Below are 19,152 nucleotides of genomic sequence, written 5' to 3'. Positions count from 1 at the left end.
GCACCTGACTCAGCCTGGGCATCTGGGAAGAGGCAACACTGGGGCTGGGTCCTGAAGTGTGAATGGAACATGGAGAACAGGCCTCCACGTATAAACAGTGCTGGAACCCAGAGGAGCCTGAGGTAAGGAGGAGGAGAAGGTGCGGTAGTGCTGATGAGGTGTACAGCAGGCAAGCAGGGGGGCCTGAATTTCATCTCGAGGGCACTGGGGAGCCATGGAGGGTTAAGAGAAGGGGGAGGGGCAGGTCTGAGCCTTACCAAGGTCCTCCACGGTAGACTGGAGAACTAGAGGCCGGAGATCAGGGCGGAGGCTGCAGCAGGGAAGCAGGAGGGGGCTTGGACTGGGGCAGGGGCCACGAAGAGGTAGGAGACGGATCTAGGAGAAGGAATGGGCGGGACTCGGGAAGCTTCGAGCTCCATGAGGGCAGGGACTGGGTCTGCCTTGGCCACTGCTGTGTCCTCAGGGCCTGCTCAGGGCTGGGCCCATGTAAATACCTAATCAGTTTGTGTGTGTGTGTGTGCACACGAGTGTGTGTGTGTGTGTGTGTGTGTGTGTGTGTGTGTATGGGGATGTGTGTACGGGGATGTGTGTGGTCAAATCTACAGAACATAAAATTTACCACACTAACCGCTTTAAAGTGTACAATTCAGTGGCATCTAGTACATTCACAAGGCTGTCAACCATCGCCACGAATTCTAGAACGTCTTCATCCCTCTAAAAGGAAACGCTGTACCAGTTCGGTGGTCACAGCCCAGTCCCCCTCTCCCAGTCACTGGAAACAACTGATCTTCTCTCTGTCTCTATGGATTTGTGTATTCTGGGCATTTCCCAGTAAAATGTTTGTTGAAGGAATGAATGGGGTAGGGTAGAGGAGACAGGGGTACTGCCTGGACAGGGGAGACGAAGCAGGTGCCCAACTGTGTGAACAGGACACCTGGGTAGACGGTGGGGTGGGGCCTGGGTCCCCATGCAGTCTCTGCCCTTCGCTGGCTGTGCCACCGTGGGAAAGACCCTTCTGCTCTCCGAGCCTGTTTCCTCATGGAGTAGAAGGGTGCACTAAGATGATGAACCAAAAAAAAAAAAAGAACAACAACAACAACAAAAAAGATGATGAACACCCCTGGGCAGGAGTAAGGGAAGGGAAGGGAAGGGTCTGGACGCCGATGCTCAGGGGAGAGAACACTGGGTCTGGAATCTGACAGGCCTGTGTTTGAAACCCGAATCACTATGGGACCTTAGGCAAACACTTGTGCTCTTCTGAGCCTCAGTTTCCTCATCTGCAAAATGGGCATAGTTCCTCTCTTCATGAGATTGTGCAGACTCAAGGGGTAAGTGCTCAGACCAGTGCTTGGCACACATGCCCCAAAGTGCTGGGTACACAAAGGCATTGTCATCAACACCACCGATGGTCCATTATTTTTTCCCCAGGTCCCCGCCTGTCAAAATGCCCATCCTGAAGAGTCTAGGGCTGGCAGACTCTAAGATGTCCCGGGCGGGGACACTGCCCCTGAGGTCCTCTCGGAACCCCTTTGAGGAAGCTTCAGGGCTGGAAGAAGAGGAGGCTGGGGAACTGGAGGCCCTGCCCAACGGAACATCATGTCGCCGCCGTGCCACCCTGGAGAAGCTGGCAGGCCTGGCCCCCTTCCGGCTGGGCAGAACCCCTGGCCGGCGGGCGGGCAGCCCTGGGGACGGGCAGCCTCGCTCTTTCCTGGGCCGTGTGCTGACACCGGGGATCCGTAGGAGCTCAGCAGACTTTGGCCTCCTGGCCAGGCTTCAGGGGACCCGAGCCCAGGGCGACGAGGAGGCGGCTGGGGAGGCTGCCCGGAGACTGGCCTTCCTGAGACTGGGGCGTGGGCCCAAGCCCCGGCGGGCGTCACTGGCTGAGAGGGTGGTGCCCGCAGGCGAGGCGGCTCCCGAGCCCCCGCCCAAGGTCCCGGAGCCCCCAAAGATAAAGGAGCCGCTGTCAGGTGAGTCGGGAGTCCCGGCCCAGACCTGGGAGAATCACAGTGTCTCCACCTGTGACCCCATCTCCATTCACATCTCCAGCTTCCATCTGCCCACCTCCACGGACATGGCCAGCCCGTCCCCGCTGCGGTCCTAACCTCCATCACCAAGCTCCAGCTTCAGCCCCGTCTCCACCCCCAGCCCAATCTGTCCCTCTCTCCATCTGCCTTCAACCTCGTCCCCTTGTCCAACAACCACCAAATGACCAACTTCGGTCTCATCTCCTCCAGTCCCCTCCCTGTCCCCGGTTTCAACCCTCTCTCCGTTACTATCCTCAAATTCAACCTCAATCCCGTCTCCTTTCAAAGCTGCCTCTTCCAGCTTCCGGTGCTTTGCTGGCAATCTGTGGCGTTCCTTGCCTTGTAACTGCATCCCTCCCACCTTCCGTCCACACCATGGCCTTCTCTCTGTCTTCACATCATCTTCTCCTCTGTGCATGTCTATCTTGGTGTCCAAGTTTCCCTTCTTATAAGGACACCAGTCATAATGGATCAGGGCCCACCCTATGACCTCATTTTAACTTGCTTACCTCTGTAAATTACCTATTTCCAAATAAGATCCCATTCTGAGGTACTGGGGGTTAGGACTTCACATATCTCTTCTTCTTGGGGTGGGGGACAAACACAGTTCCACTCATAACACCATCCCTGTCGTATCCTCAACCCCAATACTAACCCAAACCCCACTGTCTTCCTCAATGCCTTTTTGATTTCCAGCTATACTTATTCCAACCCCATCAGCCATCGCCACCTGAGGCACATCGCATGCTTATTCCCAATCCATCCCTTTCGCCAAATGCCATCTTTTTTTTTTTTTTTTTTTTTTTTGCGGTACGCGGGCGTCTCACTGCTGTGGCCTCTCCTGTTGCGGAGCACAGGCTCCGGACGCGCAGGCTCAGCGGCCATGGCTCACGGGCCCAGCCGCTGGGCGGCATGTGGGATCTTCCCGGACCAAGCAACGAACCCGCATCCCCTGCATCGGCAGGCGGACTCGCAACCACTGCGCCACCAGGGAAGCCCCAAATGCCATCTTTAACCTCAACACCCAACACCATGACACTGCTATGCCCAACACCGTGACAAGCGCCAACTGGTCCAGTCCCATGCCATAGCTCATTCCTCTACTCTCACCCCATCCTCAATCCCATCCCTGCGTGCAACTTCAACCCTTTCCCCTCTTCAGTCTCACTCCCACCCCCCAACCCCAGGTCCATCTCAGCATCCCCCTTCAACCCCATTCACCTCCCCAACTTCCTCATTCAGTCCTAGTCGCACTCCCAGCCCCCATTTTCAACCTTAACCCCAAACTCAACCTCTTAACCCCATCTCCACACCCACCCCGTCTCAATCCTAACCCCCCCATTTCCAACCTCCAACTTCAACTGTCTGCATTCCTCCCAACCCCAACTCACGTCCAGACTTCTTCAAACTCGCCTCCATCTCTACCTTCTTTCCATCCTCAACTTTCACCTAAACTCATCTCCAAGCCCATCCCTACCCCAAACTCCAGATGACATTCTCAATTCCTTTCCCATCCCCCTCTTCCGATTTCAGCCCCAACCTCACCCTAACCCTAAACTCCCTCATCCTAGCCTCCACCTTCATCCCCATCCGCTTCTCCAGCCCCAGCCCTGCCCAATCCCCACCTTCCTTCAACCCTGTCCCCCACCCTGCCTCTATCCCTCCACCCCCATCCCCACTCCTACCCTCCCCCCATGGACAGCCCTCGCTGCCGCATCACTGGAGAGCCCTTCCTTCAACCTGATGCCTGATGCCCTCCACATCCTGCGCCAGAAGCTATTTCAGCCCCTGCTCCCTAGGGACTGGGAGGGCACCACAGGGAGGTGAGAAGGGAGTGACTCAAGCCCCCGCCTTCTGGAAACAGATGGGCAGAAATAGCACTGGCCAGGAAACAGTTTCTCTGCCAGGGAGGAAGTGGAGGGGGCTGGAGGTGTCGGGGGTAACCCTGGGCCACTGGGACCCTCTGCGTTCACTCAGAGGCCTCCCGAGCCCATGATTCCCCTCTCCTGGGGGAGTGTGAAATCATCGGAGAGCCAGGTCACCCCCATAGTTGTCCCCACCCCCGAAAGACCCATCTCTGGTCTTCATACCCTCTTCCCACCTCCATGCCCCCACCCTGCCCCCCAGTCCACTGGCTCTCTCCATCCCTCTCCCCCTTCCCTGGCTCCGACTGTCCTCCCTTGGCCGCCCCACTTCCTCTGATGCCTTTTTTTTGACCCTGATGCCCTTTTTCTATCCCATCCGCCCTCAACTCCCCTAACTCCTCCCCACAGCCTCACCTACCCCCTGATACTCTCTTCGTAGCCCTGACCCCTTAGCCCAAGCCCTAAGCCTTTCCTTCTCCCTCATTCCCTTAACCCCACTTCCTCTGACTCGTCCTCTCATCTTACCCTCTTCCGAATCAGACACCCTTTCATCTTTGACCTCCTTATATCCAGACGCCTTCTCCCATCGCCAAACCCCCTCCTCCCTTCCCTGACCGCCTCCTGTCCCCTCCCCCTTGCCCCCTCCTCCCTCTCCGCCCCCTCCCTTCTCCTAGGCCCCTCACCTGTCAGCCTTCTCTCTTCCCCTTCTCCTGAGATGCCCCCACATCCCTCTCTGCCCCCCACCTCTCCCCTCCCCCGACCCTCTTCCCCTCGCCTTCTCCCCGCCGTCCGCCCGGTTTCCCAGCCCCTGAGCTCCCGCTTTGCGCCCACAGTGCTGGAGATCCTGAGCTTGATTCAGCAGCGCGAGCTCGCACGGGCCGACGAGCACATCTTGGAGCTGGAGGCCGAAGAGCTGGCGTCGTCGGGGGGCGGCGCGCCCGGGCCGCCCAAGGCCGAGGGCGCGGGCGGGGGCCGCCGGGCCCGGGACGTGGCTCTGCTGTACGAGGCCCTGCAGCGCGAGCTGTGGGCGCTGGTGCGCGAGACGCTGGCGGGCCCCGGGCCGGGCGCAGGCGCCGGGCCGGGCGCCGTGGCGCAGCTGGGTCAGGTGCTGGTGCAGGAGGAGGCGGCGGACGGGCGCCGGGGACCCGAGGCGGCCCGCAAGCTGCGCGCCCGCTGGGCGGAGGCGGTGGCGCGTGCGGCCCGGGAGCGCCTGGAGGCTGCGGCGCCAGGGGCGCCCGGGGGCCTGGCCGGGCAGCTGGAGGCGCTGCGGGGGCGGCTGCTGGAGGATATGGGCGTGGTGCGGGGCCGCCTGGCGCCCTCCTACCCCGCCGGCCTGGGCGCCTTTGGCGTCTACCTGCGCGGCTACCACGGCGCGCTGGCCGAGTGGATCGGGGCCGCCGCCCGCCGGAGGCTGCCGCTGGCCGACCGCTACGCGCTGCTGCACTGGCATAACCAGGTGTACCCCAGGTGAGCGGGGGCCTAGGGATCGGCTGCCCCAAGGTAGAGTAGAACCCTCGCTTTCCCCCACTCCCTCCAGCCCCGGCCCCTTCAGAACCTAAGGACCCTCCTGGACCTTCATTCCTAGAACCTTAATATCGTTGACCCTTCCAGGCTCAGCACTGGTGACATTTACAACCCGAGAATCTTAGCGCTCTCCACGCTTCCCGCGCTAGAACCTCAGCAACAGGGATCCTTCTGATCTAGAACCTTACCACCCGCCATCCTTCCGGTCCTAGAATCTTAGCATTGTTGACCCTTCCAGTCCAAGAACCTTTAGAATCATCAACAGTACACTCTTAGAATCTTAGCACTGCCCACCCTTCCAGTCCTAGAAACTTAACACCAATGACCCTTCTCATCCTAAAATCTTGGCACTGTTGACCCTTGGAATTCTAGAACCCTTACACTGCTTTCGCCTTAGACCCTAGGACACAAGCGCCGATGACTCTTCCAATCTTAGAACTTTAGAACTGATGACAATTTCAACCCTAGAACGTTGGCGCCAACGAGCCTTCGAATCCTAAATCTTAGCTTCATCCCCCCTTTGGATCCTAGAACTCTGACACTTGTCGGTCCTTCCAGTTTTAGGATGGTAGCACTTTTGGTCCCTTGAGCTCTATAATCTTAGCATCTAGAACCTGAGTACCATTGACCCTCCCAGTCCTAGAATCCTATAACCATCCAGCCTTTGCATCTTAAAACATTTCCATTCTTGTGGCTGGGGGATGGGGTACGGTGATCAGCTATGACTGGGTCCCTACAGGCTCCAGGGAAAAGGGAGTTAGCCACACCCAAACCACACATTGGAGGGTGAGGGAGTGGATGGCCCCTCATCGAAATCAAGATGCTGTCACCAGAAGAATGGGAAGGCAACAGTTAGCAACACTGACCTGTCCAGATCCCATTTGGGAATATATGTTCATGACACTCACATGCCATCCATGAGAGATGGAGGCGGAATAGAGAGCCTGGAATGGTGAGACATGAGTTAAGTCTGATTTGCAGGGAGATGGGGATTCTGACTGAGACGATGCCATGAGCAAAGGCCTGGTGTGTGCAGGGGTGGTGGGAAGGTGTGGGGACAGCGCTGGCACGGCACAGGCCTGGGCATGCAAGAGGGTAGAGGCTGGGAGTGAGGGCTGGAGTGGCGAGGACTCCAAGGCTAGGTGACGACGTAGGGACTAGGGGTGGAGGTGGAAGGGAGCTTCTGTCTGGTGAAGCTCTGGCGGGTGAGACCTTGCGTGCCAGGTCACAGAGCCTGGACTTGACCCCTACGAGTCTTGCCCGGACACCATCCATCAGGGAGCTGACTCAGGGAACTGGAGCCAGGGGAGCAACAATTCCAGAGACTTCCTTTGAGGGATGAGCAAAGCTGGCCCCGAGAGAGGAAGGGAGAGGCCCAGGTCACAAACACACAGGCTGTGAAGGGATGGAGGTGGGGAGGGGTTCAGCTCCCCAGCCCCACCTCTCACAGACCCCCCCCCGTTTCTTACCCCTACCCCCAGAGAGGTCCTAGGTCTGGTGGACATGGTCGCCCTGGAAAATGGGGAGCTGGAGCCCCTTCTGTCCCCTGGCACCGTTCGTGGCTTGGAGGATGAATGTGTCACAGACGTTAAGGTACCTGGAACTTGGCTTTGCTGATCAGGGAGCCGGAGGCGCTCTGCAGAGGGAGGGGGGGGTCACACTGAGCTTGGGGGCCTCTCTCCGCCCCCTTTCGCTATCTCCATCTCCCCTTGCCCTTTGTGGACTTCCGAGTTCCGTCCAACAGACATAGAAATGTAAGCCCATACTGATCACTTCTGTCTCATGTTCAGTGTATCTAAAGCAGTCGGCCGGGCGTGGAGACACTCAGTAAAGGTTCAATACATTCAGACACTTCAAATCTTACAGCCAGAGAGAGTCAGTCACAGAACCTCAGCTCGCAGACTCAAAGACTCACAGAAGGAGGGCATCAAAGCATCTCTGCATATAAGCAGGGCTGACAGCAAACATGGTTAATAGCTGGCCGGGAACAGGCACCGCTGAGCAGGATGGTCCAAGCTGTAAACAGCCATCCCAGCCACAGGAGTGTTTCTGGTCTAAAAGCCAGTCCTGCCCCAGCCACAGAAATCAGTATCTTTGCAACTTGAGAGCTTTGAATCTCAGGACCGAACAAGTCTACGTTCTCAGACTCACTGAATTGAAGACAACAGGACCAGAGAATCAAGAGATGTGTAAACCTTAGAATCCTAGACACTTGGAATTCTTGAATCACAGAATTTGGAAGTCGTGAAAGAATTGTCTTGCAGACCTGAGAGCAGAGTCTTAGAATCATCAGATTATGAGAGGATAAGCCCTTAAACCCTGTGGCTATTAGATGGAGGAGGCTTAAAACCACAGACTCAGTATCAAATGCCAAATTGTAGACTTAGGAATGGAAGGGGCTGGGGAAGTTTTCTGGTCCAGGCTCTCTCCCCAGCGTTACCTTGATGAGCTCATAGGTAGAATCCAGAGCTGCAGGGGGGCTAAGGGGCAGGCGGGGAAGAGGGGGGAATCGTGGTGTGAGAAAGGGAGGGAGAGGCTCCCAGGGACTCTGACTCCTGCCTCTGCCCCCACTTCCCCACTCCAGGCTCAGACACGGGCAGCCCTGCTTCGAGTGCTGCAGGAGGACGCGGGGCACTGGGCAGGTGCGGAGGACCGGTCCAGCAACCTGGCACAGGATGTGTGTGAGGTAGGGGGCGGGGAAGAGGAAGGACAATCAGCTGGATGGTGACCAGTGGGAAAGTGGGACCTCGCCTCCTCATCACTTCTCATCCCCCTGGACCACGCAGCTGCTGGAAGAGCACACAGAGCGAGCGCCCCGCATCAGCCAGGAGTTTGGGGAGCGGATGGCCCACTGCTGCTTGGGGGGGCTGGCAGAATTCCTGCAGAGGTATGGAGGGCTGGGGGGAAGGGCGCAGGGCTGGGGTGGCGGTGGGGCATCTGGACCCGGGAGCCAGCAGAGAGAGGAGAGCTGAAAGTGACTCCAGTCAGGATGGGCAGGGGCGCCTCTGTGGGGATCACAGGCTTTGCTGGGCTGAGTGCCCAGCCAGGGACCCTTATCCAGCGCTGCTCCATCGGTCTACCGTCCTCCCTTTCTCCTCTCACCAGCTTCCAGCAGCGCGTGGAACGATTCCATGAGAACCCAGGAGTCCGGGAGCTGCTACCCGACACCTATATCAGCAGGACCATCTCCCTGGTCAATTGTGGGCCCCCCCTGAGGTGAGAGCACCCACAGTGTGTGGGCGAGAAGGCCAGTCCTGGGTGACAAGCTGAACTGGGGTGCCTGGATCCTGGGTGGGGATCGCAGAGCTAGCCCCGAGAGGCATATCCAGGGGACCTTAGAAGCATAAAACCTGGAAGTGCTAGAAAGAACCATAGCATCACAGAGCACTAGAATTATAGAGTAATCAGAACCTGGGAGTGTTAGAATTACAGGAACCTAGAAGCCAGACTCCAGGGATTACATTTTTTTAAACATTTTTTTCTTATAATACTTTCCTCGTATAGTTGATTTAGCATGTTGTGTTGATTTCTGCTGTACAGCAAAGCGATTCAGTTATATTACTTTACCTTTTTATTAACTTATTTTTACTTGAATTTTTAAAATTAGGAATGCATTCAAGATACAATAAGGCACGCAGTGAAAAGCCTCCCCCCCCCACTCCTTCCCTCCAGTTATCGCTAATGCCTCACATATCTTTCCAGGGGTATTTGATACATTTACCAGTAAATATGTGTAAATAAGTGTATATATGCATAGACACACTTCATGCATATGCATAGATAGCCATGCATATGCATATTTCATAATATACAAGTAAATCTATTACTTTTCCTTTAAAAAAATACAAATGGTAGAATATTGAACACACTCTGTCCTTTTCCACTTAACACCTTGGAAATCTTTCTGTTAGTGCCTGAAGAGTTCCCACCAGCTTCTTTTATATCTTTTATAGCTGAACTGTCTTCCACCGCTTGGACGTGCCGTCATTCATTTCATCTGTCCCCAGTGGATGGACAGTTGCCTCCACTCTTTTGTAGAGAAAAACCTGGCACATCTGTCAACTCCCACAAGTGTGGGGACCAGGGATACATTCTCAGAAGGGGATCTGCTGGGATGTGGGCAGAAAGTGCCCAGTTGCCCTCTCAACCAAGTTATTCTCCTTTCAGTGATGGAGAGGGTCATCAACTGTTACAATGACAGAAAATGAGAAGGGTCGAATTTTAGAATTACAGCCCTTTAGAAGCACAGACTTTTAGGATGGAAGCATCCCCACTCTCACCCAGAAAGTAGCGAGAGAAATAGACCCCTTCCTCTCCACTCCATCCCCCAGACTCCCAGCCATTCCACAGAGCCCCCCAACCCCCAACCCTCCAGACATCCCCTGATACTTCTCAGCCCCCAGGCCCCCCCCAGAGCCCCTGACTTCCCCCAGCTCCCCATCTGACCTGTCGCCCCCCTGCCCCACAAAATAGGGTCCGTCTCATGGGAGACAGGTCCAGGCAGTTGGGCTGAGATGTTGAGGCTCCTTGACTTTTGGTTCCACTGATCCCCACAGGGCTCTGGCGGAGCGCCTGGCCCGGGTGGGACCCCCTGAGAGTGAGCCGGCCCGGGAAGCTGCAGCCAGCGCTCTGGACCGAGTGACCCGACTCTGCCACCGCATCCTGACCGACCTGCTGTTCCAGGAGCTGCAGGTGAGAGAGGCAGTGGGCTGGGTGGGGCCGGGGCCAGGACAGGGGAGCGCCCCCGCCCCATCCTGCAGTTCCTTTCAGCCCATGACTCAGTGTTCGGGAAGCAGAGGGGGTGGGGGGGTGATGGCCATGTCTGGGCCGTTTAGGGGGACGGGGGGGCGCAGGAAGGAAGAGGTGGGAGGATATGGTCAGGGGGAGGATAGAGAGCGATCAGCATGAAGGGGCCTAGGGGACTGGGTGGAACCCCTCCTCACTGAGGTCCTCCAAATCCCTGCCCAGCCTAGGGCCTCATTCACTCATCCCTGGGGTCCTGCACATGCCCAGAGGTGGGTGAGAGCGGGGTGAGGAGCTGGTGGGAGTACCCGGGAATGGAACTGAGAGGTGTGCATGTCCCTGGTTGTGATTCGTGCTCAGTCCACATTGTACGTCGGGTTGTGTCCCACCTCTGCTTAGAACCCTCCATGGCTCCCAGCTCACTTAGGGCAAAAGCCAAAGTCCTCCCTGTGGCCCCCGAGGCCCACATGGTCTGCCCTTTCCCTCTCTGACCTCATCCCCTCCCACTTTCCTCCTTGCCCCTCACTTCTCCTTAACGCGTCAGACACATTCCAACCTCAGTACCTCTGCACCTGTTCCCTCTGCCTGGACTACTCTTCCCTCAATAGCCACAAAGCTCCCTCTCTCACCTCTTTCAAGTTTTGACTCAAATGTCACCTTCTTAGAAGGACCTCCCCTGACTGCCCTGTTTAAAATAGAAGCCCCTGAGATTCCCACATGCCCCCCCCCCCGGCCACTCTATTTGTCTCCAAAGCACTTATCACCACCTGCCATGCTATATCCTTTGCTTTTTTTTTTTTTTTTTCCAATCTGTCTCCTCCCATTGGAATGTCAGCTTCTCAAGGGCAAGGATTTGTTGGAATGTTTCTAAAATAACTTTTCTATTATGGAAAATTTCAAACATACACAAAAGTAGGCAGAATGACAGAATGACCTCTCGTGGACCAGCTCCAGCAAGTATCAACTCCACCTCTCCCCCCACCTCCCCTGCCCACTGGATTCTTTTCAAGCACATCTTTGGCATCCTATCGTCATCCATCAGCACTTTAGCCTGTATCTCCGAAAGATAAGGAACCCAGCCTTTGTAAACAAATGTAACCGCGATGCCATTTTCCTACCTAACAGATGGAACGATCATTCCTTAATATCGTCAAATATCAGATCAGAATTCAGAGGCCCCCAAGTGCTTATAATTATCCAGCACTTGGAGTTTTGTTTATCTCCTTTTGTGTTGTGTCCCCAAGCGTTCTCTAATGTATCCCCCGTGATCCACCCAGGGCTGGGCCACAGGCAGGGTTCAGAGAGTGTTTGTTGAATGACTAAATGGACAAGCATGGGAATGAAAGTGAGTGTTGGGGGGAAGGGGGTACAGTCTTTGTTCCAGGCCTGGCTGTACGGCTTCCAGGTAGGGGGACTTAGGCAAATGGCTTTCCTCTTGGGGGTCTATGTTTGCTCATCTGGAAAATGGACCCAGGAATTCCAGGCTTCTCAGATGGCTGTGAGGAAGCAAAGGGCTTGTGGCCATAAAGTCCTTAGCTTGGGTCCTGGCCCTCGGGTACTGGCCGTTAGGGAACTTCATAAACGTACACAGTTTATAGCAACAGCAACACGTCCTGAGCTGAGTGCGGTACCAAGAGCGTCAGCTCAGTTGATTCACACCTGCTTTCCAACAAAAGCCCACAGGCCTCAATTCTGGAGGTTCAGAAAATTGGGCTACTATGGGATGAGAAAGCAGGAAGGGGGTGCTGGGCTGAGTGGGATAGGAATCTGCTTCAGACCCCCATGGACACCAACCCCAGAGGCGTCCGGGCACCTCATGCTCCCAGCCTCCATCTGAGGGACAGACCCACTGCCCATCCCACCTCCAGGATCCAGATGCCTCCCTCCCCTCCCTCCACCGGTGGCCACTTACTACATCCTCTGAATCTACCACCTGCATTCTCCTTTCCCCCTCCTCATCCCTTCTCATCCCTTCCCCTCCTTCCAAACCCCCCATTTCTGCCTCAGTCTTGCCCCCTCCCAGCCATCTCGGTGAAGCACAAAGCTGACCCTCTCCCTCCTCTGCTTAGAACCTGCCGTGGATCCCCAGTGCCCTCAAGAGAGATCTGAGGCTCCTCCCAAGCCCAGGAGGCCTGTGTGCCCTGCTCGGTTCACCTGACCAGCCCCATCTCTTCACTGGGCAGTCATACAGGCCCCCCACCCCCGCATCCCCCTGATTAGAAGGGTCCTAGCTTGGTTTAAAGTTCTGCTCTCTCTGTCTTGAAGTTCTTAATACGTTTTGAACAAAGGGTCTCCCATTTTCATTTTTGCATTGGGCCCGTGAATTATACAGATGGTCTTGCCAGCCACACTGACCTTCTTTCCGGTCCTCTGACACACAAGCCCATCTGAAATCTGAACCTTCTTCACACTGGCTTTCCCCTCGGATTGAGCCACTCCCTCTCCCACCGCTCACTTGGCTAACAGTGACCATCTTCCTGGCCTCAGCTCTGGTGCCCCCTCCTCCAGGAAGCCCTCCTTGACTCTCTATGCTGACTCAGGCTGGGCTTCCTAAACCCCTGGGCTCCCTCTTTCCAGCCGTGGCCACTCTGAATGGTCACTGTCTGGGGAACGGGTCTGTCTCCTCTTCTGGAGGAGAGCTGGGCTGGACTGAGAGCCCAGGGCTGGACTGAGGGCAGCCTCAGGACTGAGAGCCTGGAGGGCAGGGCTGGACTGAGAGCCCAGGGCTGGACTGAGAGCCCCAGGAGGTCAGGGCTGGACTGTCTCCGCACTGCTGTGTCCCCAGCACTGCGCAGCCCTGGTTCAGCTCGGAGCAGCGTTTTGGGAACAAGTGTTGGATTGATCTATGAAGAAAGAGGGCGGAAGGGAGGCGAACTGTGACCCTCTGCCCACTCTGTCCCACCCAGCCGCACTTCAGCAAGCTGATGCGCAGGAAGTGGCTGAGCAGCTCGGAGGCCCTGGATGGCATCGTGGGCACGCTGGGCGCTAAGGCCCTGGCACTGCGCAGGATGCAAGATGAGCCTTACCAGGTGCATCTGCTTGTGCGGGGGAGGGGCGCAGAGGGGGACCCGGGGCCGGTGGGGGGAGGGTGGGAGAGCAGAGCTAGAGCGCTCAGAGGGGAGAGACCCCTTCTAGGTGGGGCGAAGCTCTCTCAGGGCGAGATAGGTGGCGCTCTACCTGTGGTCTGCGCGGAGGGTGTCCGCGGATACCGGGGTGTAGCGCGGCATGCTGGCGGGGTTGGGGCCTCTGGATGGTGGAGCTCCGGAGAAATTGGAGAGGGCTGGGATGGGGCACCCTCTGGGGGCCGGTGGGGGAGGGTCCGCGAGCTGATTAGGAGGAGCAGGACAGGGGTCACCCACTGGGAGCCGGGAGGGCCGCCGGCGGCTGGGTGTGGGCAGGGGTTCCCGTTCGGTGTCCGGAGCGGGAGCGGGCGGGTGGGAAGCGGGGAAGGGGGTCACCGGCGGCTCACACCCCCTCGCGTCTTCCCGGGTCCCCAGGAGCTGGTGGCCGAGCTGCACCGGCGGGCGCTGGTCGAGTACGTGCGGCCCCTGTTCCGCGGTCGCATGCGCTGCGGCTCCGCGCGGACCCGCAGCCGCGTGGCCGGCAGGCTCCGGGAGGACGCGGCGCAGCTGCAGAGGCTGTTCCGACGGCTGGTCAGTGCGGCCTCGGGGGCGGGGGGCTCCGAAACTACGGAAAACGTTGGCTTCCGGGAATCCCCAGACTCGAGAGCCGGGGGCGGGGGCTTAGAATAAGACCCTCACCCAATTTGCAGCCAATAGTAACACTCTGATCTTCGCCCTCTGAGGGTCAAAATTGCCTTTCTAACTGAAAGAGAGAGCGCTCTGGGCACAAATGAAGAGAAAAATGGTCCCTATGCCTTGTTGTGGGGATTAGATAAGTCCCATTAAAAGGGCTTAGGACCTAAACATTAGCCATTATTATGAGCACAGATAGTCGCTAAATGCAAGAGAAACTCAGAACCTTAGCGTTCTCAAATCCAAGCATTTAAAAGTCAGCAAATCTTATTTGTACCCAGTTGTAATGAGCTGGACGGGAAGGGTCTCACTCAGCCGCTATTCCAGGAGTTTCTAACCTAGAGTCCTTGGAATTTTCTTTTTAATTTTGGGGGAGATAACTGTGGAGTCACATGCAGTTATAAGAAAGAATGCAGAGAGATCGCTGGCATACCTTATGCAGTTTCCCCCAACGGTAACATTTTGCAAATTTAGAATAGGTTTTGAGGGGTGTCCCCGAGCCCCAAATTTGCTGCAAAACTGGGAGTAGGTTATATTATGGATTTTTCTTCAAATTTCCAAAGGTTCCAGATAACCTCTGACTGCAGTCTGCCCTCTGCCCGGTTTTACGGACGAGAAAACTGCCAGGCGAGGCGAGGCCTTGGGAGGCTGTGGTTTCGAGGGGGTGGGTGTTGAGTGTGAGCCCGGGGTCTTCCCATGCAGGAATCCCAGGCCTCGTGGCTGGACGCCGTGGTGCCCCGTTTGGCCGAAGTTCTGCATCTGGAAGACACGCCCAGCATCCAGATGGAGGTGGGGATGCTGGTGCGGGACTACCCAGACATCAGGTGAGATCCCCACCCCCACGCCGGCTTGGTTCCTTTTTGCCCGCGCGGCCGCCAGGCCGAGGTCTCCCGGAGAGCCTTGGCATCCGTCCCTGCGTTTCCTGCCCCTTGGGCGAGGGAGGGAGGCGGCGAGCGTGTCTGACGGCCGTTTCCTGCTGGAACCAGGGCATTATTAATACGATTTCCCTCCTTCTCTTGCCGCCGCCGCCGTCGCTGCCGCCGCCGCCGCCACCAGGGCTCGCAAACAAACAAGCAGTCACAGGAAGCCCAGGGCAGGGGGGCGCGGGGCCGCCCGGCGGCAGGAAGGGCCGGCCCAGCTGGGGAGCCGCGGGGGACACGGGGACACGCACGGGCACACGGGCGCACACGCACTGGGACAGTGGCAGGCGCCGTTCAGATCCTGATGGACCATTTCCTTTCTCTGTGATCCTCTCTGAGCCCCAGTTTCCTCTTCTGATCCATGGGGACAATAATACTCTTTTCATAGGATTATCGGGGGCTGATTAATCATCGTCCGTGGTGACAGCAGTACCAATACCAATTCTTGCTTATTGAGTTCTTATGTCAGACCTCAGAAAGCATCTTACCTACCCACTCTGTTACTTTATTTGTTTGTTTATTTATTGTAGGCAGTATTTGAGCATTTTATTTTATTTTTTATTTTTTGGCCGCAAGGCTGCGGCATGTGAGAGTTATTTTAGAAGATAAGCTATTCGAGAAAATCTTTGCACATCAAAGGCAGCACTGTTGTGTGCCTAGCACCGTCCGAGGCAGGTGGAAATTAAGTAGCTGACCCCAGTGTCACAGCTAGCCGGCAGCGAAGTGGGGACTTGAGCCCAGGCAGCAGGCTCTGAAGCTGGTACACCTGACCACCACACAACACTGCCACCTGCATAAGGTGGCGGCAGTCCTGCGATGCTAGTCGGGCAGACATTCTGTATGCAGAGAGACAATCCCCCAGGACCCAGGAGTGAGGCATCAGCTGGGTTGAAGTGGAGGACGTGGGGCTGAAGGTGAGGATTCTGGAACTGATTCAGGATGGGTGGTTCTGCTTCTGAGGTGTGGGGCTTATGTCCTTGGGAAAGCACAGAGCCCTGGAGTCGCATGGGGGCCAGGGTCCCGGCATTCCTGCTGGGTTGGGGTTTCTGAACTTGAATCTGAACTTGGATATGCAGCCGAGTTCGAAAGGTCTCAAGCTGGGCTGGGAGGAGGGGTTCCAAAGCTGAGTTTGGGGGCTGTGTTTTGCATCTCTGTTGAGCTGGAAGGTTCTTGAGCCCCATTTTGGATGAGTGTTTTGGAGCTGTGGGGATTCCAAACTTGGGATGCAGGAGGGTGAAGAGACTGAGTTGGACTGAAGGGGGTGGTGAAGACCCCAGAACTCTGTTTGAGATGAAAGTTCTGGAAATGAACGTTGGGGGCAGGATCTTGAGTTGAAATATGATGGTGGTTCTGGAGTTGAGTTTTGGATCCGGGATCTGGAGCTGAGATTGGCGTGAAGGGAAGTTTCCATTGTGTTGGATTTAGGGGCGAGGGTTGTGGAACAGAGCCAGCTTTGAGCACAGAGTTTCTGGTTGGAGTGAGGGTCCCCAAGGTGAATTTTAAGTTCTGGGGGAGAATTTTAGTTGAGAACAATTCCAGGAAGGGGTTAGAGGTGAAGTGAGCGTTCCAAGGCTGAATTTGGATGAGGGCTCTGGAACAGCAGTGGTGAAGACTCCAGACCTGGCGTTGGGGTGAGGTGAGGGTTAGGGTAGGGCTGTGGGTGAGCACTTCCGGGCTGGATTTGAGTGATGCCCTGGGGCTGTTTGAGATGAAAGTGAAAATGAGGTTAAGGGTTGCTATAGAGTCCAGAGCTTAAACAGGTGCAAGGGTACCAGCATGGAAATTCAGGAGCTGTCTGAGCCAAGTTGGGGGTGAAGATGGAAGGTTATTTTAACCAGGAGCTGAGATGCGGCAAGAAGGAATATCCTTGTGCTGGGTTGGGAGGTGACAGTTCTGGAATCCACTGTGAGTAGGAGGATTTGGAAGTGTTTGGAAGGGAAGCTCTGGAGGGGGGCTGGTATGAAGGGGGGGATCTAGGGGTGCTGGTGGGAGGGCGGGATCTCGGGGGGACTGGTATGGAGGGGGAATCCAGAGAGAGCAAAGGGGCTCCAGAGCTAAGGCAGGTTCTGGAACAGACGGCCGGGTGGGGCCCACAGGTGGGCTGGGAGTGTATCTGGAGGACCCCGTGCACCTGTCCCCTCCTCTACCCCCAGGCGGAAGCACGTGGCAGCCCTCCTGGACATCCGTGGCCTGCACCACACAGTCGCCCGCCACGAGATCCTGGCGGTGGCCCGGGACTTGGAACTCTCTGAGGGGGGAACCTTGTCGCCCCCCCGGGACCGTGCCTTCTTTGCAGACATCCCCGTGCCCCGGCCGCCTTTCTGCCTCAGCCTCCCTCTCTTCCTGGGCCGCCTCTCCCTCTCCCGGCTGGCCTGCCTGCCCTGGCCTCGGCCTCCATCTCCATCTCCATCACGGCCCCGGGCCCAACACTGAGACTCTCCCGGCTCCACCTCAGTGCCCCCCCATCTCTGCTGCTGACAGACCGTCCTCCTGACTCCCTGTCTGGGGCCACAGAGCCCTGGGCTGGAAAGATCACTAGAGGTCTCCTCACCTACCCGCAAACTCCCTGTACAGAAGAGAAAGTGGCCCGAAGGAGCAAGGACTTTCCCGAGGCCATGAAGCCCGTTCCCAGCACCACCTCCCCAGCCCCGTGAGTGGTGGGTGGTGTTTTGGAAGGCTCTACAGAAATATCCCAGGCCCCCCCTTTCCCCTCACCTCAAGGTCTGGCCTCAATCCAATGTATTAAGGAACGTACGATACTTAGAATAAAGAGGTTTCTATTTAACACAAGGAAGGGCTGAGTCCCCAGTGTGTGGGGGGGAGGAAGGACCCGGGGCAGGGACCAGGGCCAAGGGCTTCTCACACGCCCAAGGCCGGGCTAGGGTCCAACTCTTGGGCAGGGCAGCGGTGGCTGAGGCAGGCCCTGCAATGCAGGAGCAGCCGGGCCGCCCTGTTTACACCAAGTTCCCGAGGCTGCGTGACTCCACAGCAGGCCCTTGGCCTCTCTGAGCCAGCGTCCCTCATTTTGCCAACCCCAAAGTGCCTTCTTTCCTGGGCCTAGTGGTTCCACCTTGGCAAGCCCCCCCCCCCCGCCCCCCTCATCCTTAGCCGGGAAACTGTATCCAGAGAGGAAGGAGGTTGGGGGCAGGGCTGGCGGCATCCAGGGCGCCCTCCTGGGTTGACGCAGGAAAATGTCAGGGTGGGAAGAATTCCAGCCTCTCACCCCCAGCCCTGCCGGATCCTGGTCCCCACGGAGCCCTTGAGGTCGCCTCCTCGCTGACCCCTGCCCCTCCCCCCAGCTGGACAGCCTGTGATGGATGCTTCCTGGCGTGGCTTTTTTTTTTTTTCCCTGCGAAGTCGGAAGGAGGAGGCAGCCAGGGGTCAGCGTGGAAGCTGCGGTTGGAACCTCACGCACATGGCATGGCTTTTTTTTTTCCTGTGAAGTCGGAAGGAGGAGGCAGCCAGGGGTCAGCGTGGAAGCTGCGGTTGGAACCTCACGCACATTTGAACTCACGTTTGAAGGTGGGGACTCGGGACTCTTGGAGCCCCAGGGCTGTGTGACGCCGGATAGGAAGCTGACCCTCTCTGGGCTGAGGTGCCCGTCCCTCTCTGAGGAACTGCTTAACCTCTCTTTGCCCAAGACAAAGTGAGATGCCCAGAGGATATGTGCACCTCACTCGACGTCCTAAAATGACACTTTCAATGGCATTGATATACAAGAGAGGAGTTGAGGAATGAACATTTTGTACGTATTTAATTAAAGATGTATTCACCTTGGTTTGGCCGGGTTCTTTTCAGATTTGGATGCCCCGCTTAAAAATGCCTGTATTGAAATATAATTTACACAGCAGACAATTCATCCACTTGAAGTGCACAATTCAGTGCAATCACCCCTGCAGTCAATTTTAGAAACTTTTCAGCACCCCCGCAAAGAAACCCTGCACCCCTTAACCATCAACCCAACCCCTCTATGCCTCTCAGGCCCTGGTGACCACTGGCCTACTTTTTCTCTCCGTAGATTTGCCTGTTCTGGACATTTCGTATAAATGGGATCACAGAATACGTGGTCGTGTGTGTGTGTGTGTGTGTGTGTGTGTGTGTTAAGAGCACAACATAAGATCTACCCTCTTAACACATTTCTAAGTGCACAATACAGGAGTGCTAACTACTGGCCCAATGTTGTACAGCAGATCTTTGGACTTCCCCATCCCATCCCATCTGTTCTCTACTTTGACGAATCTGAGTACTTTAATCTTTTATTATTTTTTATTGACGTATATAGTTGATTTACAATGTTGTGTTCATTTCTGCTGCACAGCAA

At 56.5% G+C, this 19,152-nt stretch overlaps 1 protein-coding gene across 1 annotated transcript; it reads left to right on the top strand.

The window, feature by feature from the left end:
* Positions 1 to 1,444: 1,444 nt before the first annotated feature.
* EXOC3L2 (exocyst complex component 3 like 2) lies at positions 1,445 to 18,951 on the top strand (the record flags this gene model as incomplete). Its single annotated transcript, XM_079907262.1, has 11 exons — positions 1,445 to 1,967; positions 4,723 to 5,356; positions 6,895 to 7,006; positions 7,998 to 8,099; positions 8,200 to 8,300; positions 8,519 to 8,629; positions 9,970 to 10,105; positions 13,063 to 13,185; positions 13,654 to 13,809; positions 14,614 to 14,735; positions 16,985 to 18,951. The coding sequence occupies 11 exons, from the start codon at positions 1,445 to 1,447 to the stop codon at positions 17,262 to 17,264; spliced, it is 2,400 nt and encodes a 799-aa protein (XP_079763388.1). The 3' UTR covers positions 17,265 to 18,951.
* Between the last annotated feature and the right edge of the window lie 201 nt (positions 18,952 to 19,152).

This window comes from Stenella coeruleoalba (assembly GCF_951394435.1).
Source record: "Stenella coeruleoalba genome assembly, chromosome: 20".
Taxonomy (NCBI): domain Eukaryota; kingdom Metazoa; phylum Chordata; class Mammalia; order Artiodactyla; family Delphinidae; genus Stenella; species Stenella coeruleoalba.
This window is presented reverse-complemented; position numbering and strand designations above follow the sequence as displayed.